This window comes from Malurus melanocephalus, unplaced genomic scaffold (assembly GCF_030028575.1).
Source record: "Malurus melanocephalus ecotype Western Australia unplaced genomic scaffold, MMel_1.1 scaffold_17, whole genome shotgun sequence".
NCBI lineage: Eukaryota > Metazoa > Chordata > Aves > Passeriformes > Maluridae > Malurus > Malurus melanocephalus.
In genome coordinates, this window is record NW_026623249.1 from 4,253,096 (window position 1) to 4,278,400 (window position 25,305).

General features: G+C 47.6%; 1 protein-coding gene across 1 annotated transcript; it reads left to right on the forward strand.

The window, feature by feature from the left end:
* Positions 1-333: 333 nt before the first annotated feature.
* SREBF2 (sterol regulatory element binding transcription factor 2) lies at positions 334-25,259 on the forward strand. Its single transcript, XM_057389221.1, has 19 exons — positions 334-524; positions 4,810-5,193; positions 6,141-6,322; positions 7,496-7,636; positions 9,391-9,612; positions 10,717-10,831; positions 11,007-11,188; positions 11,940-12,132; positions 13,076-13,257; positions 13,929-14,202; positions 14,555-14,724; positions 14,942-15,110; positions 15,681-15,801; positions 17,294-17,403; positions 18,656-18,788; positions 19,274-19,442; positions 20,614-20,799; positions 21,696-21,807; positions 22,435-25,259. Exons 1-19 carry the CDS (start codon positions 443-445, stop codon positions 22,653-22,655), a joined length of 3,348 nt encoding a protein of 1,115 aa, XP_057245204.1. The 5' UTR covers positions 334-442; the 3' UTR covers positions 22,656-25,259.
* The last annotated feature ends 46 nt before the right edge of the window (positions 25,260-25,305 follow it).

The following is a 25,305-nucleotide window of genomic DNA, read 5'->3' on the forward strand; positions in this document are numbered from 1 at the left end:
AGGGTCCACGGGCGCTGCGGAAGGAAGGACAAATCCCATCTGTGTCCACCGCCGCCCTTTCAGCTGCCCTGTCCGCCGGATACCCTGGCGACATCCCCGGGTGCGAGTCCTGCCCCGGCCGCGTTTCCCGTGGGCGGTGGAGGAGGAGGAGGAGCGCGCGGGCGGCCCCGCCCCCTCATGAATATTGGCGTTGCGGGGGCGGGGCGGGCCATGCTAATCGCAGCTGCTGATCGCTGACGCGCCATCACACCACGCGCCGCCGCGGCCGCCCATTGGCCGGGAGCGACCTGGTCTCATTGACAACAAACCGCGGGGGGCGCGCGCGCTGGGGCCGTGGGGGCGGGGCCGCGGGCCGGCCCAAGATGGCGCGGGGTCGGCGGCGCCCGCCGGCAGCGGCAACAGAGTCCGCTTGAGCGCTCGGGGTGGCGGCGCGCCCTGTGCGATGGAGGGCGGCGAGCTGGCCGCCGAGAGCATGGAGACCCTGACCGAGCTGGGCGACGAGCTCACCCTGGGCGACATCGACGGTGGGCGCCGCGGAAGGGAGCGGGGGGTGGGGTGGAGACGGCGCGCGTGGGCTTCCCACTCGTGGTGGTGGGAGCGCTCGGGTCTCCCCTTGCGGGTTCGCGGCTGCTGGGGTAGGACTTGTGGGYGGGTGGTCCTTGCATCGTGCTGCTGGCGTGTCCCCCCGAGTGCGGAGTGGGAGCGCAGCGTGGGTGCGCTTCCCACGCGGTACGGGCTTCCACGCGGGCGGCAGCGGGGGCGGGGCGGGGATCCCCCGTCCCGGTGGGTGTAGGCGGGGGTGCGAGGCGCGTCCCGCCGGGCAGCGCTCGCCTGGCGAGCGGCCACTCGTGTCTCTCCTGCCAGGGGAGCGCTTCCGACCGATTTCCGTGGTACTGCCCCACGCCTGGAGTCGTGGCCTTAACCGCAGGAAGGCGTGGGGATGTGGGGGTCCGAGCCCATCCTCCCGCCGGTGGCCGGCGCGGGGAAGGGTCGGGAAAGCTGATGGCCGTGTCCCCCTGCTCCTGCCGCGGACCCGCGGGGCAAACGGCACTGCCCACGTTCCCCTCGTGGTTCTCTTCAAAGTGGCTGCTAAACCATGGCTGAAGTTGTACCGCCGCAAAGTGCCCGTGGGAGGCCGAGCCTCCAAGCCCTCCTGCATGGAAACAGCTCTAACTGCTTAAATTTCCCTTTTTCCCTGTCGTCCTGAAACTTCACTGCATCGCTGGCACGGCCCAGACCTGTGAGAAAATCCCTGTTTTCCACCGAAGTGCAGCAAAATGAAGCGCCTGCGTGTGACGCCTATTTTATGTATATTTTTGGCGACACCAGGCAGCTCCTAAAAACCCCATTTGAAATGCCATTTCTTGGTGTGGTCTGTGCTGTAGGCTGAGTGAGATGAGCTGCTGGCTTAGCTGACTGCTCTGCTGGGCTGTAATCCCAGACAGAGCTCAGTTTTGGAGGTGTCCAAAATATTCTTGTTTAGCAGCTGGGAGATAAAATTATACCACTACTTTTAGATTTCTAATTGACACTGATTTGCCCCGTAGCTTGAGGCAAAAATTATACTCCTTTTTTATTTTGTCGTAAAAGAAGGATGTACCTTATGAGAGTGCAGTGAGTTTAGTTATTGCTCATAAAGTTTGAGAGTGCATATTGAAGGTGGTGTTTGCTGTTGTTTAAGCACCACGTAATGATTCTCAGGTTCCCTATGGAAACTGAGACAAAATGATGAACCCAGCGATAGTTCTGAACTGAGGTGTGCCCTGGGAGGTGTGATTCAGAGCGATGAGTAACTCAGGAAAAGGAGCTTCACTTTCCGCCYCAGCTCCAGGGGTGGATTTTCCTGGGGAAAGCAGGGGGGAGATCTATGACAATCCTGCTTTTTTTTTTTTGTGCTCCATCATGGATTCATCTCAGAATTTGAAATTCTGCAAGAATTTTTAATTTAGTTTTTAAGTCATCTTATGGGTATTCCTCTCCAGCTCATGCTGAGGGGCTCCTCACTGCCTGTTGGTGGATTTTGATTTTTTTTGTGGTGRATGTGCTCTGGGATGTCAGTGCTCACTGGGTTCATGCTTCCAAGACAGGATGGTCARGGGGCCCCAGTGCCTGAGCTCGAAGGCTCTGCCCCCTGCCCCAGCWCCAGCTCCTCCACCAACCATGGGCATCCTCCCGCTGGCAGGGCCCTGCTGSGTAACATTGGAGCACAAGGTTTGAGTCAGTTGTAGGTGTGAAGCACATCAGGGTTCAGGACAGAGAGGTTGTTTCTTTTGAGGTTGGGATCTCCACTGCTTTCCATTTCTCAGAGCACAGCATCTCCAGAAGCTGAGGAAGAGCAGCCTGTTTGCTGGAGAGCTGAGCCGCCTCCTGGGAGAGGCAGCTGAAGCCCAGCCCTTACCTTTCTGCCAGGTATTCAGGCCCTGGGCTGATGAAAGTGGCAGGAGCCCTTGGTGGGCTCAGTTTCAGTTTTGTAATACCTTGTTGACATTTTTTAGCCTTGGGTTGGGCCGGGTTTTTTTTTTGCAGTGAGTGTCACTATGCTCTAATTAGGGCCTGAGACCTCTCCTGCACAGAAGGTGCAGGTGCTCTGGTGACATTGTGTTTACCAGTGATGGCTGGTCCTCCAGAAGCACCTGGGATTTCTCACAGTGAGTGTAGACATTGATTTCTGGGTAGGTGAAAGTGTTTTAAAAGGCAGAGATTTAGATTTTGGGTGTTGGCTGTTTCTTTTGCTTTTATTTTTTTGTTTGTTGTTATCAGGAAAGCTCTTGGGTRCTTCAAAAGAAGTAGGTTTGATCCCCTGGCAGACTTAATTCTTCAAAATTAAACTTCAGATTTTTGCATTCAGTCAAAGTTAAGTCTGTCATAAAGGTGTGGTTTAACTTGGGAGAGCAGGAGTAAATTTTTTTWAAATAAAATATTAAATCTACTGCATTGAACTGCATTCTTTAAAACAGTGCTTGAAATTTTGTTCTTATGCTGGTGTTTACTCTCTTAGAGCAAATCTCATCTGATTTATGTTTATTCCATACTTGCAGTTATACTGTCTGATAGTGAAATAGCAGTGCCATCAAATGAAGAGTTTGGGAAGTATTTTGGATTATCAGTTTTATCACATCAAGGTTTATTTGGGATGGTCTCAGCTGCAGTCAGTTGGAACATGAAGAGCTGTTTACTATACACCTGGTTGTTAATCTTGAAATAGCCCTCCTTGCTCTGGTAGTGTTTTGTGAAAGTCAACTGAGGTAGTGCATTAAAAAAAAAATCTTTCATTCTTCTAGTGAAAAGTGGAGATGAGTTTGGTCCAGCTGGTCCCTGATGGTGGCTGCTGCCTCATGCTGGTGTAACTGTGCATTCCCACTTAGGGTCAGGTTATGAAGAGGTCAGGAGGATGCAAATCCCAGGCTCCTCCATCCAATAGACTCTACTTCTTGAGAGCAGTGGTCATGGCCAACACTTAAATGTGTGTCAGAATGTGGAGGGATTGCTATCAAAAGGAAGAATAGTAGTATCACTGAAACACATTGAAATATGTATTGAGGGAGCAAGAGGCTTGGAGGAGGATTCATCCCTTTGCTCTGTTTCAGACAAAGGAATGTCCTACAAATTAATTGGATAATGTGTGAGTGACATTTCAGAGAGCAAATTAATAGTCCCTCTTATTGCTGGGACATAATCCATGGAAATTCCTTGTCAAAAGTTTACTGCTTCAAACCTGCTTCATAAATCACAGTAGCAACATCCCGTGGGGTTTGTGAATGAGAAGGGTCCTGGTGTAAGGATCCCATTGCCATACTTTTTCCTGTAAATCAGAAATCTAATTTTTTGCATACTATATCCATGTTTATTATTGTGTTAAAAACTCTCTTAGGTTTGCGGGTTCCCTCTTTTCYTATTTCCAGAAAAATATATATATGATGTTCAGAAAACAATGGAAGAGCCAGTGGAGCAGGGGCAGATGCTGGGGTGGGGAAGAATGTCTGACTCCTCATGCCTCTGCCTGCACACAGATCAGGGAAAGCATTCAGGTATCTTAAGGTGCCTAACTGGATTAAATTGGATTAGATGGAGGGAAGAGGAAGCTCTGTTTATGAACAATAGTCTCTTGGTTGTGTAATGGTCTCCTCTGGGAAGAAGTCCTATAGTGTTCCAGTAGGACCCTCTTGATGGGGGCTGATAAAATCCTGGAGAAGACAGGATGGAGAGAACCTGTTGTGCAGTGATTGCAGGCAGAAAACCAACAGAAAAAGTTATTCTGATGTTTTGAACACTTGYGTGGATTTCTCCTGGTACAGTTTGATAAAATGTTGTTTTCTTTAGTGCTTTTCCCCCAATTTTTATTTTGCTTGTGAGTGAAAGAAAGGGAAAATGACCCCGTCTCTTCATTTTTCAAGTACTCAGTGGAGCAGGACAGATAAGGGGCTTGAAAGCTCCCAAAAAATGAATGGGAGAATGGTTAGGGCTAGAATTGTGGGGGTGTTTGGTTTCTTCCTTCTGCAAGGGTTATACTGAAGGAGTGATGGAACAAGACTTTAGTATTTTAGTTATGTATCGGAGATGTCTCTAAGTTCTAGTCTGTGCTTGGATCTTGTTGTCTGGAAGATTGTTGTAGGAGGGTTGTGCTACTGGCCACTTCTTGGTCTCTCTCTGGAGGCGGTGCATTAATGTGGTGTGTTCTCTGAAGGTTTTGAAGGACCCAGAACTCCCTTCTGTGCACACACACTATAATTCCAGTCCTGATGTAATGGCAGGTGTTTAAAATATGCAGGTGATGAGATAGCATTGAACTAATTTTCTTCTGTTTTACAGAGATGCTGCAGTTTGTCAGTAACCAGGCAGGAGACTTTCCTGATTTGTTTTCGGATCCCTTGTGCAGCACCTTCCAGGGCAGCAGCAGTGGCAGCAGCAGTGGGACTCTGGAGCCACAGTTGCAGCGGCCCTATAGCCAGGTGCAGCTCCAGAACTTCCCAGTGCCCCCTGCATCCCCCCAGCTCCAGAGCGTGCCGGTCAAGGCGGCGCAGACGACACCTCCAGCCCCTCCACGCTCGGCCCCTGTCCTCCAGCCACGGCCCTCAGTGCAGCCTCAGCTCCAGCAGCAGGCCGTCATGATCACGCCAACGTTCAGCTCTGCTCCCCAGACCAGGATCATCCAGCAACCGGTCATCTACCAGAATGCAGCCACAAGTTTCCAAGGTAGTTCTTGTGGTGCTCAGGCTACAGGTGTGCCTGGTGCACTTGAGATTTCAGGATGCTCAGGCTGTGAACATCCCTGTTCACAGGGATGTTCACTCAGTCTTGCTTTCCTGGTGCACTTCCAGTAAACGGCATCAGTGTTCAAACTCCAAGTACATCCTCAGCCACGACAAGCCTGATGATCCTTTGCTTGTGATTCTGCCTGTGGGCTGTCCCTTCTCCTACCTGTGTGGCTTTGAAGTTGGGGAGCATGAGAAATTGTCATCAATGAGATCTTAAGTGATTTTGTGTGACTTGTTACCATAACTGTTGTCATGCTCTCTCCTCTGGCCTCACCTTCTGTCCTATGTCTCTTGGGAAGCTTGAGAAAAGTATGTCCTAAAATATAGTTGTTGGTGACTGTTCTCCCACTGATGGGTGCACCAGGCAGATCCAGGCTGTCCCACATGGCAGTCTGGAATGAAGGTACATTTTATCTACCAAACTCTGGAGCTCAGTACTTGCACTGAGCAGAGATACCAGTAGGGATATTTAGCAATGATGGGATCTTCCTTTATGAGTGCTGGATGACTTGATCCTCTTCACTGATTCTTTACTTGACAAATAGGATCCTACGATCCACCAAGATCAGGGGAGTGGGAAAGGGCAGGGTGGATGTACTGCATAATGCCACTGAGGCAATGAGTCYTGTGCTATCAAACTAAAGGGTTTTGGCTTTATTTTCTCTTAGCTGATCCTCTGTGCCTCCTGGAAAGCTGCTATTCTAAGTGCAGTGACCTCTTGCAGAAGGCACCAAAGCAGCTGKAAGCTTTGCAACATGTGGGATGTGTTAAATGAATGCTGCCTACTAAGAAGCTCTGGGAAGGAGTCATGCTAGGAGGATTTCCAGGCTCCWGAAGGGAGACCTGTGTCTCTCAACCATTTCTGACATAGTTTCTGCTTTTCAGTTCTCCAGCCTCAAGTCCAGAGCCTGGTGACGTCCTCCCAGGTTCAGCCGGTTACGATCCAGCAGCAGGTGCAGACTGTGCAGGCCCAGCGAGTGCTGACGCAGGCTGCCAACGGCACCATCCAGACCTTAACGCCTGCCACGGTCCAGACTGTTGCTGCACCACAGGTCCAGCAAGTTCCAGTAAGTAAAAACATGGAATGATACAGGGATCCAGTAGACCAAGAAAGTGCTTCTRTGGGACTGGTCTCCTGGCTTGCCCGGGGAGAAGTGATGAAGCTCGTAGAGCTGGCAATCCTGGCTAGGATTGCTTTTGCACAAAYATTTTTAAATGTGAGAGGTATTTCTAGCCCAGCCTGTGTCCCAGAAGCATTTTACTTCCTGCAGGTCATGTGTGAGAGTCCTTCTTAGCTGTGATGTGGTTTCTGGGCAATGTTCAGAGACTGTTTTCACTAAAACACTAACTAAATGCTCTCTAAAATATTTTTTTTAATTGGCTCTGCCAAACCCAGTTGGAAATGTTACTTGGACAGACTTTCTTTGACTTTTGCCTGCTTCTTTGCAAGTCCATCACCTCTACCACATCTTACAAGGACTGGTTGATACTGGAATGTGTTTTTCCAATTCTTCTGTCATGTTTTCTAAAAATATTTTTGCTGTTACAGTGCCATCTGATTTTGTATTAAAATATATGCAAGATTTTTTTTCACTCTTGTGTATCTTCATATTAAGTAAAAGTGTTTGTCTATGGGACTCAGTATGACAGAATTRCTATGGTTCAGTTGTACTATGCCATCTCTGGTATTCTCTGACAATCAACTAGGTATTTGAGAGAAATAAGAGCAAACTGTGTTAGGCAAAATAACTTACAGTGGATTTTGATCCACTTGATGTTAATGGTACAGATCCTTTCTGTGAAATTGCAGGGAGAAGCTACAATGGGTATTGGCCAGAGCAGACTGTGCTAGCTGTGTTAGACTGAATACTCAGACAGTTAATGTAAAGAGCTAATTATAGGTGTAATTGRAGAGGGGGAAGCAGCTTTTCCATCAGCTCTTCTATGTTTTTATGTACTTGTTTATTTCTGGGGACTGGTTTGAAAACCACTGTCCTGGTGGTTCCTCTGCTCTGCTCCTGTACTGTTCAGACTATGTCCTGCTCAGAGTTTGCTCTGAGTCTGATGGAAAGCATCCAGGTGATGGAGGGTGCAAGTGAAAGAAATACTCACCCTGCTTTTTGGCCATCCACTGAGTTGTAAAGTTATCACAGCTCTGTCAGTGCTTACTTCTGGCTACTGAGATCAGCAGGCAAATAGGTGCCAGCTCTCCCCTTCATCTGTAACTCTTTTCAACCTAGGTTCTCGTCCAACCTCAGATCATAAAAACAGATTCCTTGGTCTTGACAACTCTGAAAACAGATGGCAATCCTGTTGTGGCTGCAGTACAGAACCCAGCGCTGACAGCACTCACTGCTCCCATTCAGACCACAGCTCTGCAGGTACCCTATGGATGTTCTTCCATCCCTCTGCTCACTGATGTCCTTTCCTATTAATGCAAGGAAGAGATTGGAGCTTTAATATTCTTCAGTGGTGCAGACAGGAAGGGGTTTTAAGGGCTGTTCTACACACGTCCAGGGTGAGTAGTACCCTGTTTCTGTCAAGGCTAAACATGCAGATTGTACTGTTTGGCAGCCTCCCATGGCCAGTAAGCAAAGACCAAGGGCACATTTCTGTTTACCTTTTTCTGGTATTACAAGGAGAGAAATATGACCTAAAAACTCAGTCCAAGTTTTTAACTTGAAACCAAAAGCTAACTTGCTCAGAGTACCTGTGGAACCTCCTTTTGCCCCTCAATGTGTCGAATACTAGTATATTGAATAGGACAACTAATTAAGCTRTTTTTCGGAGAGTATTTGCAGTGAGTTATAATCATTGAAGGTGACAGTTGTGCTTCATGGCCTCCACTTCTAATAAGCTCTTAGAAATTTATGCCCCCAAAGAAACATTTATTATGATCTTGTGTGTTCTGAACAGATATCTCTGTACAAATATTTRCTAGGGGAGATAAACTAGCAAGTGTGAACCTAAATTTTGACTTCTTCTGCAATGTCAAGGTATGCTTGCTACATACTTACTAGCAGCCAGGCTAAAATCTTCAGTTAACCTGCTTGCTTTTAGATKATGTTTTCACACAACTTGAGGCCTTATGAGGTTGTGTCTGTGTGAGGCATGTTTGAACACACTGGAATTTGGTGGATATTAGCCAAGGAAGGGTATAGGACTTAAATTCACTTATTTGTCGAGCTCCAACTTGGAGTGAAACTCAGTTAATTTCTTGTATCCCATTTAGAAAACTATTTCAGAGTTGAAATTGTTCCTGAAGTTGCTCATGGCTAATTTATATTATGTTTGTTTTTTGACAGAAATAACTCTTGCTTTCTGTAGCTACTTGTTTCCCTGATTCTTGGTGTACTTTAGAGAACACATGTGCCTTTCTCAGTCTTGCTTTCCTGGATTAAGCAGTCTAAACTTTCTTTTATTACAACTGTCTTAGGAGACCTTCTGTGCAACTGTTCTGGTGGGATTCATCATATTTTATTTCTGAGTACATACTGTACTGCTTTGGTTTGCTGTAGATAGTCGGTTCTACATCTAGATGTCCAAATTTGAGTTTGTCGTGCTGCTGTATATGACTCATTAGTCTTAACTCCTCATATTAAGGCGTTTTGATAGCTTATGGATTTTTTTCCTTCATTTAATCAAACTCAAATCAACTGCATTCCTCAAGCCAAAAGTGATTTTTTTCATAGTTAGATTCTTTCTAGTGTTGTCGTTACTAATGTCACTGGAAGTAGTGTAGCSTGTTGCAGTTTTGATGACTTTGTCCAGAGAAAAGGTGGATTTGGACGCTTGAAGGATTGTAGGAACAAGGAGGAGGCCCAGTCCCTTTCTCTATTTAAGTGGATGAACAGAGTGTAGTGTTGGCAGAAGTATTGATGCACTTGGAGAACAAGAAATATTCTTATTCCACGGTGACCAGTGTGGGAGCCAGAGTGACAGACTTTCCCTGTATTGCTGTGCCAATGCTTGTGCCAGCTAAGAAAGATGGAAGGAATTTGACATCTCACAWCTTTTCTGAGCTGTACCAACTTTTCCTGATTCTTCCTTTGTTTACTCCTTTTTCTTCTGCCATCATAAACCTTATCTAAATTGGCTGTTTGCTCTTGGCACTTGTTACACCCAATCTTTGTAGACCCTGGTTGGGAGCAATGGGACCATTTTGACCACAATGCCAGTGATGGTGGGACAAGAAAAGGTGCCTATCAAACAAGTTCCYGGGGGTGTCAAGCAACCTGAACCACCTAAAGAAGGAGAGAGGAGAACAACTCACAACATCATTGAAAAGCGTTACCGGTCGTCCATAAATGACAAAATCATTGAGCTGAAGGACCTTGTAATGGGGACAGATGCCAAGGTAAAGATGGGGAGTAAGCGTAAATGTGGTGTCATAAATACTTTGTCTTCAGTTGCTCGTTGCTCTACCAAATGAAGCATGTGGATACACGTACCTGTTAGTAGCATGCACGTGTGTATTGGGGTAAGACTGGTGAGAATCACTTGTGTTCAGTAATTCAGGAAGGGTTATCTGTAAAATAATGACCACTATGCTGCTGGTACTGTTTCTTGAAAATTAGCTATACCTTCTGCATTTGTTATTATATTACGTCTAACTTAAAATAAGCCCTCTAGGTAGAATATCTGAGTGGATTTTGATAACTCTACCAAATCACATCTTGCTTAAATTAAGTTTTCTTTTCAATGTCACTGCAGTAAGGATTAGGGTTTACAGAGCTTTCCAGTTTATTCCCTTTAGATATTGAGCTGTTAAAACTCTTGCTTGCTCAAATACTGGAAGCTTTCTTGCRTCACGTATTCAGGGTTGTCCTGCTCACTTTACGTCATGCTGGTGGAGCAGGCAGTCGTATTCATTGAATCTTCTGTGATCACTGCACAAATAAGTGCACTAGTGAAGTCACCTCATATTGCTGGAAGTGGAARCTTAATGCTTTTTAAAAGCATGAATAATGCGCAGTGGCTTCATAGTACTTTTGGCTTGTGTTTAGAAGATAAACTTGCCCACTGCTGCTGGAAGCAAGGATTTTCATGGAAACGACCAAGTGAGTGAAGCAAGGAGGGAACAGCTTATCTCAGAATTAAGCAGTGAWCAGACAGCAGCTTGTTCTAAGAGAAGAGATGCAACTTCATTTACAAACTGTGGTACTTTCAAAGAACTATTTCTGGCTGAAACGTAGGTGTGAACTCCATTGTAATTTGGATGTTAATCTTTCATTGTACTGTTTTTTTAAGATCTTTGAGAAACCTCRTCCTTGTGTATCGTTGTCTGATACCTTGTGTACAGAGCATGCTCCGCTATTGGTTCCTTTGCAGCTGCTGAGAGGCCCTTTATACCCTTTTCTATCACCATGTGATACAAAGAGTTGTGGTATTCCTACAAGCAGGAGTGACCCTTTGATATTCTTTATATAAACTGCTTTTTGTACATCTTAATTCCTTACAGATGCACAAGTCTGGAGTCCTGAGAAAAGCCATTGACTACATTAAATACCTACAGCAGGCCAACCATAAGCTGAGGCAGGAGAACATGGTTCTGAAGCTGGCTAACCAAAAAAACAGTAAGTTGTGGAGGCTCTGCAGCAGAGGGAAGGCAGTCAGCATGAATGTAGGATGTGTCTTGCAGCTTCTTATCCTTGACAGAGGTTGTATTGATAGATGGCAGAGCCAATCTGAGAGCTACTGACAGGATTCGGTCTGGAAAACATGTACATAATGCATTCTGATTTTTTTCAGAGCTGTTGAAGGGCATTGACCTAAGCAGTCTGGTTGACAGTGATGTGGACCTGAAGATAGATGACTTCAACCAGAATGTGCTGCTAATGTCTCCTCCAGCCTCTGATTCAGGATCCCAGGCTGGCTTCTCTCCCTATTCTATTGATTCAGAGCCAGGAAGCCCTCTCCTTGATGATGCAAAGGTATTTGAGACTTTAATTGTCAAATTCGAGATATCTACTCCACAATACATAGAGCCAGAATTTAAATTCTCCTTATTCTTGAGGATGGAACCAGCAGACATCTGGCAAACAGGTGTGTAGGGCTGAGAGATCCTTTGTAAGAATGTGGAAAGTGCATGTGTGTCTTTTATCTTCTCTTAAATGATTGAGATGATTTCCTGAGCTGTGTAACGTGAGCCCTACCTTAGCTGCTGCAAGAACTATGCTTATCCTTCAGCCCCTGTACAGTCTCTGTGGACTTAYAGTGCAGGTTCATGACTTGGAGTATGTCCATATCCAGGAGTAAAGCAGGTGAACTTGGAAATGCATAATAACATCAGTTGTGGTTAATGAGACCATGAGTAATCAGTAACAAAAAGCTGTAAGCTGTCTTTGGCTTACACGTTTGTTTTGTGTATATCACAGAAGAGCATTTTCTGGGAGATCCTCAAAAGAGTTAAGGGCAGCAAAGGTTAATCCTAGTCTAACCCAGGGATACAGTTAATACTTGAAATGACTGGATACAGAAGGAAGTTGAAAGCATTCAAATATATCAGCCTTATCTTACTAAGCTGGGAACAGCTTTGCTAGAGTTCTTGTTCATCTAGAGCTCAAAAGCAAACTTATACATGTTCTGTTTGTCCTTCTTCCCTACCTCTTCCTTGACATAAACAGTTTTTGTGCTCCAGAATAGCAAGCATTCTCTTTTCTCTCCATTGCTATTCCCCTGAAGGTTAAAGATGAGCCTGACTCTCCTCCTGTGGCACTTGGTATGGTGGATCGCTCTCGAATACTCCTTTGTGCTCTTACATTCCTTTGCCTTTCCTTCAATCCACTGACRTCCCTCCTGGATGCTCGAGGAACCGCCGAGTCTGACAGCCTGGTGCGCCATGGCTCTGGCAGGAACGTGCTGGCTATTGAATCAGGTAAAGAACTGGAATAGTTTGGGCCACGTGGGGGTCCAGCCTTACATGGTCTCCCTGAAAGCCATCTGCAGCTGTGACAGCCAGTCGTGTGGTGGACAGTCGGCGTGGTTCAGTAGGGTGGCTTTGTGTGTTCAGGGAGTTGTACAACCTTTGTTTAATGGGTGGGGAGGGGCAGTAATGCAGGGCAGGGCATGGAAGGAGAGCCAGCTTGGACATGATTCCAGTTCACATCTAGTGTTCTTCTTGCATAAAACCAGCCATGGCTCAGCATGGTGACGTTGATGTGGCTCCTCTTTGGAGCAGCCTGGGCTTTTGGCATAGACCCTCAAAAAGTAGTTCAGGGTAAGGGATGTCCTCCTGTCTTCACCAGTCTTTGGAGTATGTTCACTTTGTTTTGAAGGTARCTGGCTGATATTTGTCGCTTAATAATAAAGTATTACTGCACTGTTGCTATGGGGTCTTACAACTGGATTGTTTGATACACTTATTTTGTAAAATTCATAGTTAAAAGTGCAACAGATTAGGAGAGAGAGGGGGGTGCTGTAGGCCTGTGGTTTTTTCCCTGACTGGTAAATATAGTTCCTCAGAGTCGCTTTGTAAATTTAACTAAGATCAGAAAATGATACTGGAGTATTGAGTACCTGTGGGTGTGTCTTACAGAAAAATCAGAAGACAAGATACTCTAGGAAAACTAAGTGCTGATTCCTTTTTTTTGTACATCAGTCTTACTAAAGTAATCATTCAGTTGGTAGTGTTGAGGGTTGGAGTTTGGGTGAAGAGGTGTTGATGCAGGTGCTTCCTGACATAACTGCAGTCTTTGCAAAAGTTGATTAAACATGTGGCAAACACAGAAAGACATCCTTYTGGGTCTGTGCTCATCACATTGCTAAGCTTTTGGTGTCCAGGTTGGATTTTAACTTCCCTTTTGGGATGTCCATTGTAGATGCAGCTGGTTGGTTTGGTTGGATGATGCCCACCCTAATCCTGTGGCTTGTGAATGGAGTGATTGTCCTGAGCGTGTTTGTAAAGCTCCTAGTGCACGGAGAGCCGGTGACCCGGCTGCACTCGAGGTCCTCTGTCACCTTCTGGAGGCATCGCAAGCAGGCGGACCTGGATTTGGCACGGGTAAAGTTGGCTTGTTGTTTTGTATCAAATGCAGCTTTTAGATGGGATTGTGGCTGAATGTTTCTCAATGAGGCAGTGACTCGGCACTTGAAAGAGCATGGTATTCCTTGAATGGATCATCCTATCTGATTTCAGAGAAGCTGTTGCCAGGTTGTCTTGAGCAGATAGCTGTTCTCCTTAGCCAAAGTTGTGAGGCATAGAAGCAATGGAAGAGGCTCCTAATTTCTGTCCTTGTTCCTAGCTACTGCATYTTCTATCAATTTTTGGCAGCAACATCGTGGGTTTTGTCCAGAATCTGGCCTCTACTRTGTCTGTCTGCTGTCCTCCAGCCTCTTGGAAGTCTATATTGTTGAGGAAACATGTGGCTTTTGATATGGGGACMCTGAAATTTCCCATGTGTTTGACAAAGCAGGAAGCTCTTTTCACCTAATGCTGATGTGTCTCATAGGCACTGCAGGATCAGAACCATGTGCAGAAAGATGTGTTTAGGGCCAGATTTCAAGCTGGTGTAAACTGCTGTTATGTTTTTGGTTTCTGTGTTGATGTCCCTTTGSTAAAGATCTTGCCCTGACTTGCAGCTCAGTTTGTGTTGCTTCCAGTGCCATAGAGGTCCACAAGTGTCTCTGTGATGGTGATTTTTGTTGCTGAGCCTTTCTCTGTGTTATTTGCAGGGTGATTTTGCTGCAGCTGCGTCAAACCTGCAGACTTGCCTGTCAGTACTCGGACGTGCACTGCCAGCTTCCCGCCTGGACTTGGCCTGCAGCCTGTCCTGGAATGTGATCCGCTATAGCCTGCAGAAGCTGGCCCTGGTGCGGTGGCTGCTGAAGAGGACTTCTCATCAGTGGCGGGCAAGGGAGGCCACTGCAGGATTCGAGGATGAGGCCAAGACCAGCGCTCGGGATGCGGCCCTAGCTTATCACAAGCTCCATCAGCTCCACATAACAGGTGGGAGCAGAGATAGCAGATCTGCTGTCTGGTTTTCCATTAGGAGAATGGAATTAGGAGACTCAGAGCTGATCCTGGGGCATACAGAAGGATCACTACAACCTCTCTCCTTTGGGAGGGCTGCTGTTAGAAATTAGACTGACAAATTTTAGGAGCCACTTAGCAAAACACAACAGGTTAATGCAATAAAAGMACTCTGTAAGAACAGCTGAAGCAACAGCAGTGTAAGGTTCTCATGTCAACAGGTTCTTGTTGTTTCTTTAGGACAATAGCCCTGCAAATTATGATAGTATTTAGTAGCTGGTGCTACTGATTGAAAATTAACACTTTTCCTTCTCCTCCTGGTAAACAGGTAAACTTCCCTCCAGCTCAGCTTACTCGGGCTTGCATATGGCATTGTGTGCTGTGAATCTGGCTGAATGTGCAGAAGAAAAAATCCCACCCAGCACAATGGCAGAAATCCACCTGACAGCTGCAGTTGGCTTGAAAACCCGCTGTGGAGGCAAGCTTGGCTTCCTAGCGGTGAGTTGTCATATCATTCCTGATCACACCTTCAAGCAGAGATCTAGGAAAGCCTGGAAGCTGGCATTACTGTATTGTGGAGAGGGCATCTGCTAGCACTACAATTATAATGTGACCTGCAATTACGATACGAGCTGTAATTATGCTATGATCTTTGTCCTTGGTGGCGTGACTCTCCCTAGATGCTGTTCTCAATCTTATCCTCTCCTTTCACCAGAGTTACTTTCTAAGTCAAGCTCAAAGCCTGTGCAGCTCGGAGCGGAGTGCCATTCCCGACTCATTGCGTTGGCTGTGCCACCCCCTGGGACAGAAGTTTTTTGTGGAGCGAAGCTGGACAGTGAAGTCTGCTGCGAAGGAGAGCCTGTACTGCACACAAAGGAATCCTGGTGAGAGTCATTTGTTTCCCACGTGTGTGGCATCCCAGCCCTTTGAGCCCAGCAGTCTCTCCACTCTTGTCTGGGGCAAAACTGTGCATGTCATGTTTTGAGAGTGTGTTGTTTTATGCCCACCCTGCTTGTGGTTTTGATGGGTGAGAGGGCATGAGGAGCTAAGATGTCTCCTCAGCCTGCAGGATCTGGCTTGCCTCCCTTTGTATACTGCACTGTATCATACTGCTTGTCTCTCTGCTGGAACACAACCCAGAGATGGCCCTGAATGTCTGGGGAGTAACTGTAAGGTGATAAAGGTTTGTCCTCTGCAGTGTCCTCACTGTTTTGCTAAGAGGCTGAAGTGACAGAAGGACCTTTGGCCAAAGGCTGAGGCTTTATAAGTGGATTAAAGGAATAAAAAAACCTGTAAAAACTTGGTCTCTATAAATCACTGCATTAATTCCTCAATAATTTCCCTCTACTATATTTGCTCATGCTCTTTCCTACATTTTGATTCTTCTTTTTGAGTGTATTGGAAGGTTTCTACAACTATATGCAAGTTAAATGGTTTGGTTTATCCTTCTCTAGCGGATCCCATTGCACAAGTCCATCAGGCATTCTGTGAGAACCTGCTAGAGCGAGCAGTGGATTCCCTTGTGAAGCCTCAGGCTAGGAAAGAGGTGGCAGGACAAGAGGAGGAGGAGTCATGGTGAGTATGTGTGTCCCACTGGGCACTGCTGGCCGCAGCGGGCCCTGAGGCMGAGCTCATAACCACTTACAGAGTGCTGTGGGGCAAACTGAGTGATTAGTCCTTGTTAAGGGCTTGGAATGACCTAGTCTGACCACCACAGTTTATTAGCAGAGCAAGCTCTGCCTCTTTGTATGAAAATCTCTTTTAAGTTAAAGGTGAACCTGGGTGTGGTGGAGATTTCTGGTGTTYGTTGATTCCTCAACTGAATGGATGACACTTTCTCTGCTGAGACAAAGTTTAACGTTCAGGAGTACTAAAATTAGCATGCACTTACCTGTTCAATAGACCAGGACATATATCCAGGGCTTTCAGGCCATGAAGGTCTGGCAAGCCAGAGAGTGAACCCACTTGCTTGCTTCTTTGTGCTTGAGTGTTCTCCAGACTGAAGTGCAACATTTACCCACAGTAAAGAATCAAACAGATGTGTGGCAAGAGAAGGAAGGATAATGAACGAAATTGTCATTACCTCCAAGCTCCTCAATCTCAAGAAAGGGAAAAATAAGTGGGAAACAGCAGCTTTTTGTACTGAACTATGTCCAGTTTTCTCCTGGACTCCACAGGAAGCAGAACTCCAGCCTTTGCTAGTAATTCAGCACAGTTTCTAGCTGATCTTTAGAGATGCTGGTGTCAGCAAATGTTACATGCATATATGGGAAGCTCTGTAAGGATCCTGTCCCCAGAAAGTGTGGGTAAAAGCCTCAGATAGGAAGATAACCCAGTTTCCCTACCTGTGTAGGGAAAATACTGTCCTTTAGCTTTGGATTTTTTATCAATCCCGTACATGTTTCCTGACAGAGAAGGAGCAACAATTGGGTTTAATTGCTTGCAGTCAGATGCTGCTGTTGATGTGAGAAGGTAGCAGGATTTGTATAAGAGAAGTGGATTGTCACTATACCAGTGGGAGTCCTGTCTCCTCATGGGAAGGAYTAGCTTTAATAAAATAGCAAGCTCTTTTGTCCCTCTCTAGGGATGGGAGCTCAAGATCTTCATTTGTGGCATGTCCTAGTAAATTAGATTCTTGCTGCATATGCCGTTTTCTCTGACCAGTGCTATGGACATGTTGTCACTTCCATTCATACATATTTGCATATATGCAAATAATCAGGAAAGTATAGTTTGGCTTCTTTTGRAGGTAGTGTTTGAAAAGGAGCCTGTAATCAACTTGTAACGTATTTCCATGTTTGAGGTGAGACTTGAGGTTAAGTCTAGTTCTGTGCTGGTGGTCATGAAGGGGGAAATGTGAGCCTGCTCCTTTCAGAGCATCGCCCTRCACTTCTTCTCATGAGGTGGTCTCTTCAGTCCAGCAGTGTTTTGCGTTACTTGTAGAGCTTGAACTTTCTGTGGGCCTAATGGATCAACACTGTTCAAATATGCCTTGTGACCAATGAGTAGTGCCTTGGTATCTTCTGTTTGACAGCATAGCAAAGATCTGCCTTGCTTCTTGTTTCAGTGAATTCTCAGGTGCCATGGAGTACTTGAAATTGCTCAACTGTTTCTTGGACTCGATGGGAAGTGGAGCCCCACCCTTTGCCAGCAGTTCTGTACTCAAGTCTGCCCTGGGTGAGTCTGGCATAACTGGAGCTCTCCCAGCTGCAGTATTTACTGCCAATACAAATTTCCTCTCCCTACCGCCTCACAAACTCTGGTCAAGGAGAAGTGCAGCATTGGAGTGAGGCCTGTTTGCATGCCAGAGTGGTACCACAGCTTGGACTGGAAAAGAGTGATTAAGAAGGCTTGTAAATGTGGCTCTGTGTTGTAGTGCTGAGTGCCCAGGTGGGACTGCTGTTATTTGTATTGTTGGGCAATATTTTATTTCCTATCTGAACCCTGTGCCTTCACCTGAGAGCTTGCTCCTGGCAGTGCAAAGCAAGAGGAAGGGTGGAGCATATAAACAAACATAGCAGCATTGCAGTTGAAGTACAGGAAGGGTTTTTTCCATTTAATTAACTATTGAACTGGGTTGCCCCTGCTTTCACAGTAGCTGTCAGATATATTCCTCAATCTCCAGAGACCTGCAGCCTCTGCTGTAGGCAAGCTCCAGGCATTTATTGGGAGGTGCTTGTTTTGGACCCTTGGTGTATATTTAGTGGGACAGCAAGGGCTGTAGAATCCCTCTGAACCGTGTGCTCATCTGGGTTGGGTTGGTAACTGGCTGCTGGAGTATTTGTCTTGATTGGTGTTGGTACAGACAGCACCTAGCAGCTCACAGGGATGCTGGCGCACCTTTAGGTACAGACTAAATGTGCTGTACCTAAAATGTATAGATTAAACATAGAAGGAAAACAAAATAATTTTTTTTAAGGGAAATCTGTGTTTGGGTCACTATTTTCATGGAATTGAAAAGCAGGTTAGAGTAGCAGAGCACATGTCCTTTGGCCCTAAGTAGGCTTTGGGAAGTTATTGAAGGGATGTTAAATAATGAAGGAAATTATATAGGGAACCTGATGTACTGTCTTGATGGTGGTTAGTGCCAGTCATGAGTAGAGTTGTTACTAGGGGTGGTGAGTGGAGATTCTTGTCAGGAAGGAAGTCAACAGTTTTCTAGACAAGCTGATGGGGTAAGTTCTTGCTGACAAGAACGTGCCATCCAACACTGCATGCAGTCAGATGTGTGTTTGCATGCTGCCAAGTTCCTTTGTGTTTTTGCAGCACATTTCAGCATTCACATGGATGGCTGCATTCCTGTGGGATCAGTTTGGGCTCGTTAGCATCAATCCCAACAGAAGGCACGGGCAATGATACCTGTCTGTTTCTCCAAGGATRGGGGAGCTGGGTGTGCTCTCCGGGCCTGCACTGATGGTTCTGTTTACAGGTCCCGACGTGGTGTGCCGGTGGTGGTCAGCAGCTGTGGCTATGGCAATCGCTTGGCTCAGAGGGGATGATGCAGCTGTGAGGTCACATTTTGCAGAAGTGGAGCGCATGCCAAAATCCCTGGAGACATCAGAGTGCGTAGACCTCACACACTTTTCGAACCCCTGCTCCTTCTAAACAGGAGTGACTCCTTCCCCTAATGCTGTCCTGTGGTGTCACACCTACCTGTGCTCTGGAGCTGCATTTCTCTTGTGCTCTGCAAGTGCCAATGTGCTCAGCAGTTCATGTATAGGTCAAGGCTTGCAGTAAAGCTGTGGACTGGAAGTCAGTCATTCTTCTTTTGGGATGTCTTTTGGCTTTGTTCTAATTGCACAGTCTTCCACCTTCCAAAATCAAATGAAACTCACATGATGATGGAAAGGATGGTGTCACCATCTCTGTTCTTTTGCACTAAAGAATCTTTGCCAACTTCCTCTCATTTCCCTGTGTAGATGAGGAACAATTGCCCTATTTTTCCTGTCTAAGGAATGATTATATCTCTTGAAGGTGCGAGAGTGAAGGCTGATGCTGTGGCAACATGACATGGTATTGCTTGAAAGCAGCCTGCTTTCTCTTTCAGGAATGCCCTGGTGAAAGCCACTTTCTACATGTGTAAAGCCATGCAGGCTTCTCTGTCTGGGAAGGCAGATGGACAGCAGAGCTCCCTGGGTCATTGTGAGAGGGCCAGCAGTCACTTGTGGAACAGCCTCAACATGAGCAGTGGCATGTCCAGCACTGTCCTCAACAATGTAAGCATTATAAGCCCTGGGATAACACATGATCTGTCTTGGTTATAAGGTTGGTCCTTCTGCAGGTGTGTGACTTTCTTATTGTAGGTGCATTCTCGATACACTCTGTGTATCATGGGAGTACTCCCAGAGGGGAGACTTTTCCCTACCCTTGCAAAGGCATTGGCATTGTTCTGCCTCTGCTGTATGGGGGAGCAGAACTGCAAGTACAGCATGGTTTCCCTGGGCACAGTCTCAGGCTCAGGCTCTTCTTGTGCCTGGAGCTGTCATCCTTTTCTGGTGCTTTGACCTGTTTGAATTTGGCCCTGCACAGATGTAAAATATCCATCTCCTTCAGGTCAAGTTGGTGATACCTGTTAAACAGGACATCACTAAGTTGAGTCTGCTCTGTTCCTGGCCAAACTCATGAATGTTTGAGTTCTCTGACACRTAAATGTGACTGTGCTGTGCTGCTCCTGTGTTTGTGTGGGTCTTGTTTCTCTTCTTTCCAGGGTTACGTAAAGCTGGAGCTTCCCTCCATGGCATATAGGACGTGCCTCTGGTCCCTTTCATCATTGCTGGGTGGCAGCTGTAGTGCATTGTAGTTGCATTGCATGTTGTGGCAGTGACTGTGCAATGTTTCTGCAGTGCAGTACAGAGGCACTCTCCGTTCGGCAGCACGGGCAGAGAGCCCTCCCAGAGCCGGGAGCGGTGCTAGGGGGCAGTAGCAGATGGGGAAAAGGGGTTTGGCAGCTGCTGTCAGCTGTGCCAAGACTGCCTCTTTTTTTCTCTGCAGGTAGCCAGGCTGTCTTTGCTGTTTCCCACTAGTTAGCGTCTTCATTTGGGCAGGAAAGCCTTTGCAGAAGGCTTTGTTTCCCAGGATCTGTTTGTACTCGTTAGCATTGATCCCAGTGGAAGGTGCTGGCATGGGCGTGTAACATTGGTGCAACGTGCCCTTGGCATGTTTTCTTGACCTTGTGGTTGAGAGATGCCACTTGGGCAAGAGGCAAAGGCCTGCTCCCTTTGGTGCCCAGTGGTGGGATGACCCAGCAGGGAGGGCAGGGGAGCCCCCCTGGTGGGTAGAAGGTGCTGTGGTTGCCTTCCCATGGGCCGTGTCAGCAGCCATGTAGCTTGTTCCTTGCCCAGTGCTATKTGTTATTAAGCATGTGCCCGGGCACTCTGGCTCTTGCAGATGATCCAGCTGCTGGCCTGTGACTTGCTGCTCTCTCTCCGCACCAGCCTGTGGCAGAAGCAGGCGAATGCCAGCCAGGCRCTGGGTGAGACCTACCACGCCTCGGCCCCCGAGCTGACGGGCTTCCAGCGCGACCTCGGCAGCCTGCGCAAGCTGGCCCACAGCTTCAGACCCGCCTACCGCAAGGTGAGGGCTCGCCTCTCCAGCCCGCCCCACCTCCAACTTACCTATAGCTCTTCCTGGGGTGATGGGAAGCTGCTTCCCTTGGAAACATGGGGTGTATGTGAGCTTGAGTAATTTGGGCACTTGGGGTGGGATGCTCTGCCACTACCAGCCCCCGTATTTTCTATTGATGGGTGATGAGGGAGGCTCCAGTGGAGTTCAGTGCATGTGGGGAAGTGTCCACTTCAGTTTCTGCATAGAAAACCATCAGCACATGTGTATTGCCAAATAGAGTGCCAACTATCCCTTAAGGTGGCTTCAGACTGGGTCTGACCCTCTGTGGAGTGTGGAAGGAGGCTTCCTCAGCCGTGTTGGCTTTGCTGAGTGGGCTGGAGGTTCAGATGCCTTCTGCATCTGTAGAGCCCAAGGTGCTTTTCTGGGCATTTTCCCACTTCTGTTCAGTTTTATCTAGTTTTAAGCCTCTGTAGAGGAAGTGCAGTCTAAAACTTGGACAAGAGAGTTGTCCTAGTATTGTCTAAACTCTGGATTTCAAAGTTTGATGCTTTTATCAAAGCATTGCCCTAGCAGCCTGGGTTGAGAACTCTGCCTGGACCATAGTGCCAAGGTTTGCTCTCAGATTTTTCACCCCTGTTCCCTGCTCTCAATCCTCCCCCTTTTTAGGTCACTCACAGTTAGGTGTCAATTTTTTTTTCCGCTCCTCATCGTTGCTCTGACCTGCAAATTCCACAGAGCCAGGTGGAAGGATGAGGGAGGAGGAGCATGGAAATGGGTCTCTGTTTTTGTCAAGGTGTCAGTGCTCTGCACTTGAAATGTGGTGGCTGAGAAATGACAGAAGTTCAGACACAGCATCATCCCTGTGCCAGCCCACCTCTCATCTTCCATCCTGCCTTGCCTTCCAGGTCTTCCTCCACGAGGCCACAGTGCGCCTGATGGCAGGTGCCAGCCCTACCCGCACCCACCAGCTGCTGGAGCACAGCTTGAGGCGACGCACGCCCCAGAGCAGCAAACAAGGTCAGCTCTGGGGCCTGGCCTCTGTGGGGCTGGGAGGGGACAGCTCTTGGCCAAGGCGTGGGGCCACAGGTACAACCTGGAGTGCCTTCTGCTGTGTCAGGGTAATGAGCTCCCATCAGCCTGTGGCTCAAGGCAACGCTTCTGCCATGTTCTCTGCAAGCCAGCTAACATGAGCTGCCAGCCCTGGGCTGGAGGTGGGAAACAGAGAGCAGACTGGGAAACATTTGTCTTCATGAAGCTACATGTGCACAAAACTTGGCAGTCTGGGGTTTGGAGCAGTCAGTACAAATGCAGAAGCTGGGAATTCTAAAGGGAAGACCCAAAAAATGAAGGATGTAAGGGAATGGGTAAATGTGCGTGCCAGTGTTAGGGTGAGCCCTAGGAAGTGAACTGAAAGGATCTGTCTCTGTAGAAGACAGGACTGACATTTCCTACCTGACTTGAGCTCAGAGTGTTCTCCTCTGCTAGCCTAAAGGCCCTCAGGGTGGCTGCTGCTCTTGGCTCAGCCAGGGCATGCCAGCCAGAGAAGCTGGTTCTTGGTGGTGGCAGTTGAGGGCCTGTGTGTGGGGTTTCCTCATGCAGGTGGTAGCTCTATTTGAGCTTTTTCTCTTCCCTGTTTGCACATAGGTGAACTGGACACGTTGCCRGGCCAAAGGGAGCGAGCCACAGCCATCCTGTTGGCCTGTCGCCATCTTCCSCTCTCATTCCTGTCCTCCCCGGGCCAGCGAGCAGTGCTGCTGGCCGAGGCCGCCCGCACCCTGGAGAAAGTGGGGGACAAGCGCTCCTGCAATGACTGCCAGCAGATGATCGTCAAGCTCAGTGGGGGCACGGCCATCGCTGCCTCCTAATGCCGGCATGGGTCCCTTTGTGCAAAGACAGCCTGATTGAGCATCAGCCTGGACTTCCCTTCTGGAGCTTAGAAAAAGTGCTAGGTTAGGGCTGTGCTGGTTGGGATCATGATGGGGTGGGAGAGGGAGGGGGGGTTTTGCGATTTATTTTTCTCTAAACTTGCCCCAGGTTTAGCTTTATTAGCCTCCTTGCTTGTTCTCAGGCATTGCAGCAGGAATCTGTCTAGTTGTGGTTTTTGTCACTATGCCTGGGGCTGTTGGGAAATGCTGCCCTGACACAAATCACCTGTCCCTGCTTGGGAGAGAAGCCCACAAGCCCACYGCATAGAGAAGTGGCACATCTGGTGTCTGTCCTCAGGAGTATTTTGTTCCCTTTCTAAACACCTCTGCAGAAAGAAATCTTTGGGGAGGGCAGAGGATCTGCTCAAGCCTTGTCCTATGGGGCTGCTGGGGCCTGAGGCTGTTCCCAAAAGACAGGGGAAGGCATCAGCTTTCCTTGAGTTGTGTGTCAGGAAACTGAAGCCCCCTAGACCCAACTTCCCTAGGTGCTCTGGGAGTATCGCTTGGGGCCAGTWCTGCCCAGAAAATTTCTCTATGGTTTTTATACAGGTTTTTTATAGGAGTGTTTATGGCTTTATAAAAACATGGGGAACAATGCAGCAGATTTCCCTCTCTGCATCATGCGTCTTTTCCTGTGATAGCTGCCCTCCAGTTTTCAGCAGGGGGTGGGTTTGTAGCAGCCTGCAACGAGCAGAGCCTGGTGTAAGACCTTGGCATCCCTGGTCATCTGGTGCTGGGTGGCAGCAGAGGTGGACGTGCTGTGCCCTGCACTTGGCGTGAAGGGTGAATGCTTCTCTGGTGCCTTTTTGTTGATGTAGAAACAATTTTTAGAAACATTTTTTTTATTTTACTGAACTCCCAGTCCCAGAACTTGTCTTCAGGTGTTTCTCCTTACCTTCTCCAACTGCTTCACAGCTCCTGCAGGATTTGGGAGGCACTGGTTTAGGGTGCAAGTCTCCCAACTTCATTACCATTGCTATTCTGAGCAGTTTGACTTGCAGGTGTTGAATTGCCTGTGACTTTGCAGGAGGGGGAGGTGGATTTGGGACAGGGAGGGAACGGTTTGCCCTCTTTCTCTCTGCACTTCCTGTTGCATCTCTCCAAAGATGTGCAGAGTGTTTGCCCTCTCATGTACAGATATGGGAGCCAGCCTTTGGCAAGTGGGCATTGCTGTTTCTCCCTGTGTGTAGCCGGTATGTTCTCCATGCTGGCAGCTCGAAGCATTTAGATGGAGGCAGCAGTCCAAACCCATCCTGTCCCAATCAAGCCTGTACTGCCCAACTCACTCAAACACAGGACTTGGACTGTTTTGCAAGAAGCTTTTATGTGTATCCAGCTATTGCATAGAGGCATGAGCTCCTTCAGAATGAGAAGAGAAATATAGGGGCTTGTGGTCTCCCTTTGCACAGGGTCTTTTGGCATCTGGGAGGGGCATTTCTTGTGCTGCACTAATTGAACACAGACAGTGCTAGTCTTGGAGTTGCTTGGCTTCAAGAAGGGGGAAACYAGGGCCAGGAGAAGCCTGTCTCCTAGCAAAGCCTGTTCCCAGTGATTGTGGTCTGTAGCTGGGGACAAAAGTGGGGACCAGAAGGTGTTTACCTCCCTCCCCACTTTATTTGGGGAATAGCTAGCTATTTGGTGGACACCTAGCTGCAATGACTGGCAGGGGTGCCCCCAGCTTCTTGGAGTCAGTGGTTGGAAAGGGAGCTCTTTCTTGGAGGGAAAGAGGTTGCTCTCAAGAGTGTTTGATCAGTGTAGGGAATGCTCTGGTGGCAGCAACTTTGGCTTTGAGCAAAGTGTGCAGAACAGCTCTTGGGTTTGTACACGTTTTTATTTCCCATTCCCACATTCCCTCGCTTATCAGTGATCTTATTTTGGAGGGTGGATTGCCTCCTGATTTTTTTTTTCCTCTTCTGTGGCTCTCATGCTGTTGTCCTGGTCATGGCTTTTTTTCCTAAAATACAGAAACTCCTTGCCTGTGGCAGCCTCTGAGTTATTTTGCATTTCTCCAGGTCTGCATGCAACACATAGGAAGTTCTGTGCTTTAGTAAAACGGCGGAGGTAAGGCTTTGGGAAAGCAGTGATGCTGAGGTTTCACTTTGTCACTAATGGTAGTCTGAGCCTTGGGAGCTGGGCCAGGAGCTGGGAGAGGCTGTTGGGCTGAAACCCAGTTAGTGAATAACATGAACCACTGAGGGTCCTAGCATGACTGGTTTGTCTCTTCCCCCTCCAGGGCAACGGATCTTTGCCCTGTTTTTTCTACACTGTTAAAAAAWTTGCTGTCCATCTGTCCCTATGACTTTTTTTATATGTGTGTATATATACTGTAACTTTTTTGTTTGTGGGTGGAAGGAAATTGTTTTATGGATTATGTGAAGAAAGTCTATTTATCCACATGGAGTTCAGAGTAGGGATGCTTTGTGGTAAGAGATGCAACTGGTGGCCGGGGGGGAGGTTCCCCAGGGAACATATCTGCTGTCTGAAAACCCTGTTCCAGGGCTCCTGAGCATCTGTTACCTAATAAAGACGAATGTTACCACCACCTCCCACCTCTTTCTCTTAGCCTTATTCATCCCACCCAGCAGCTGCT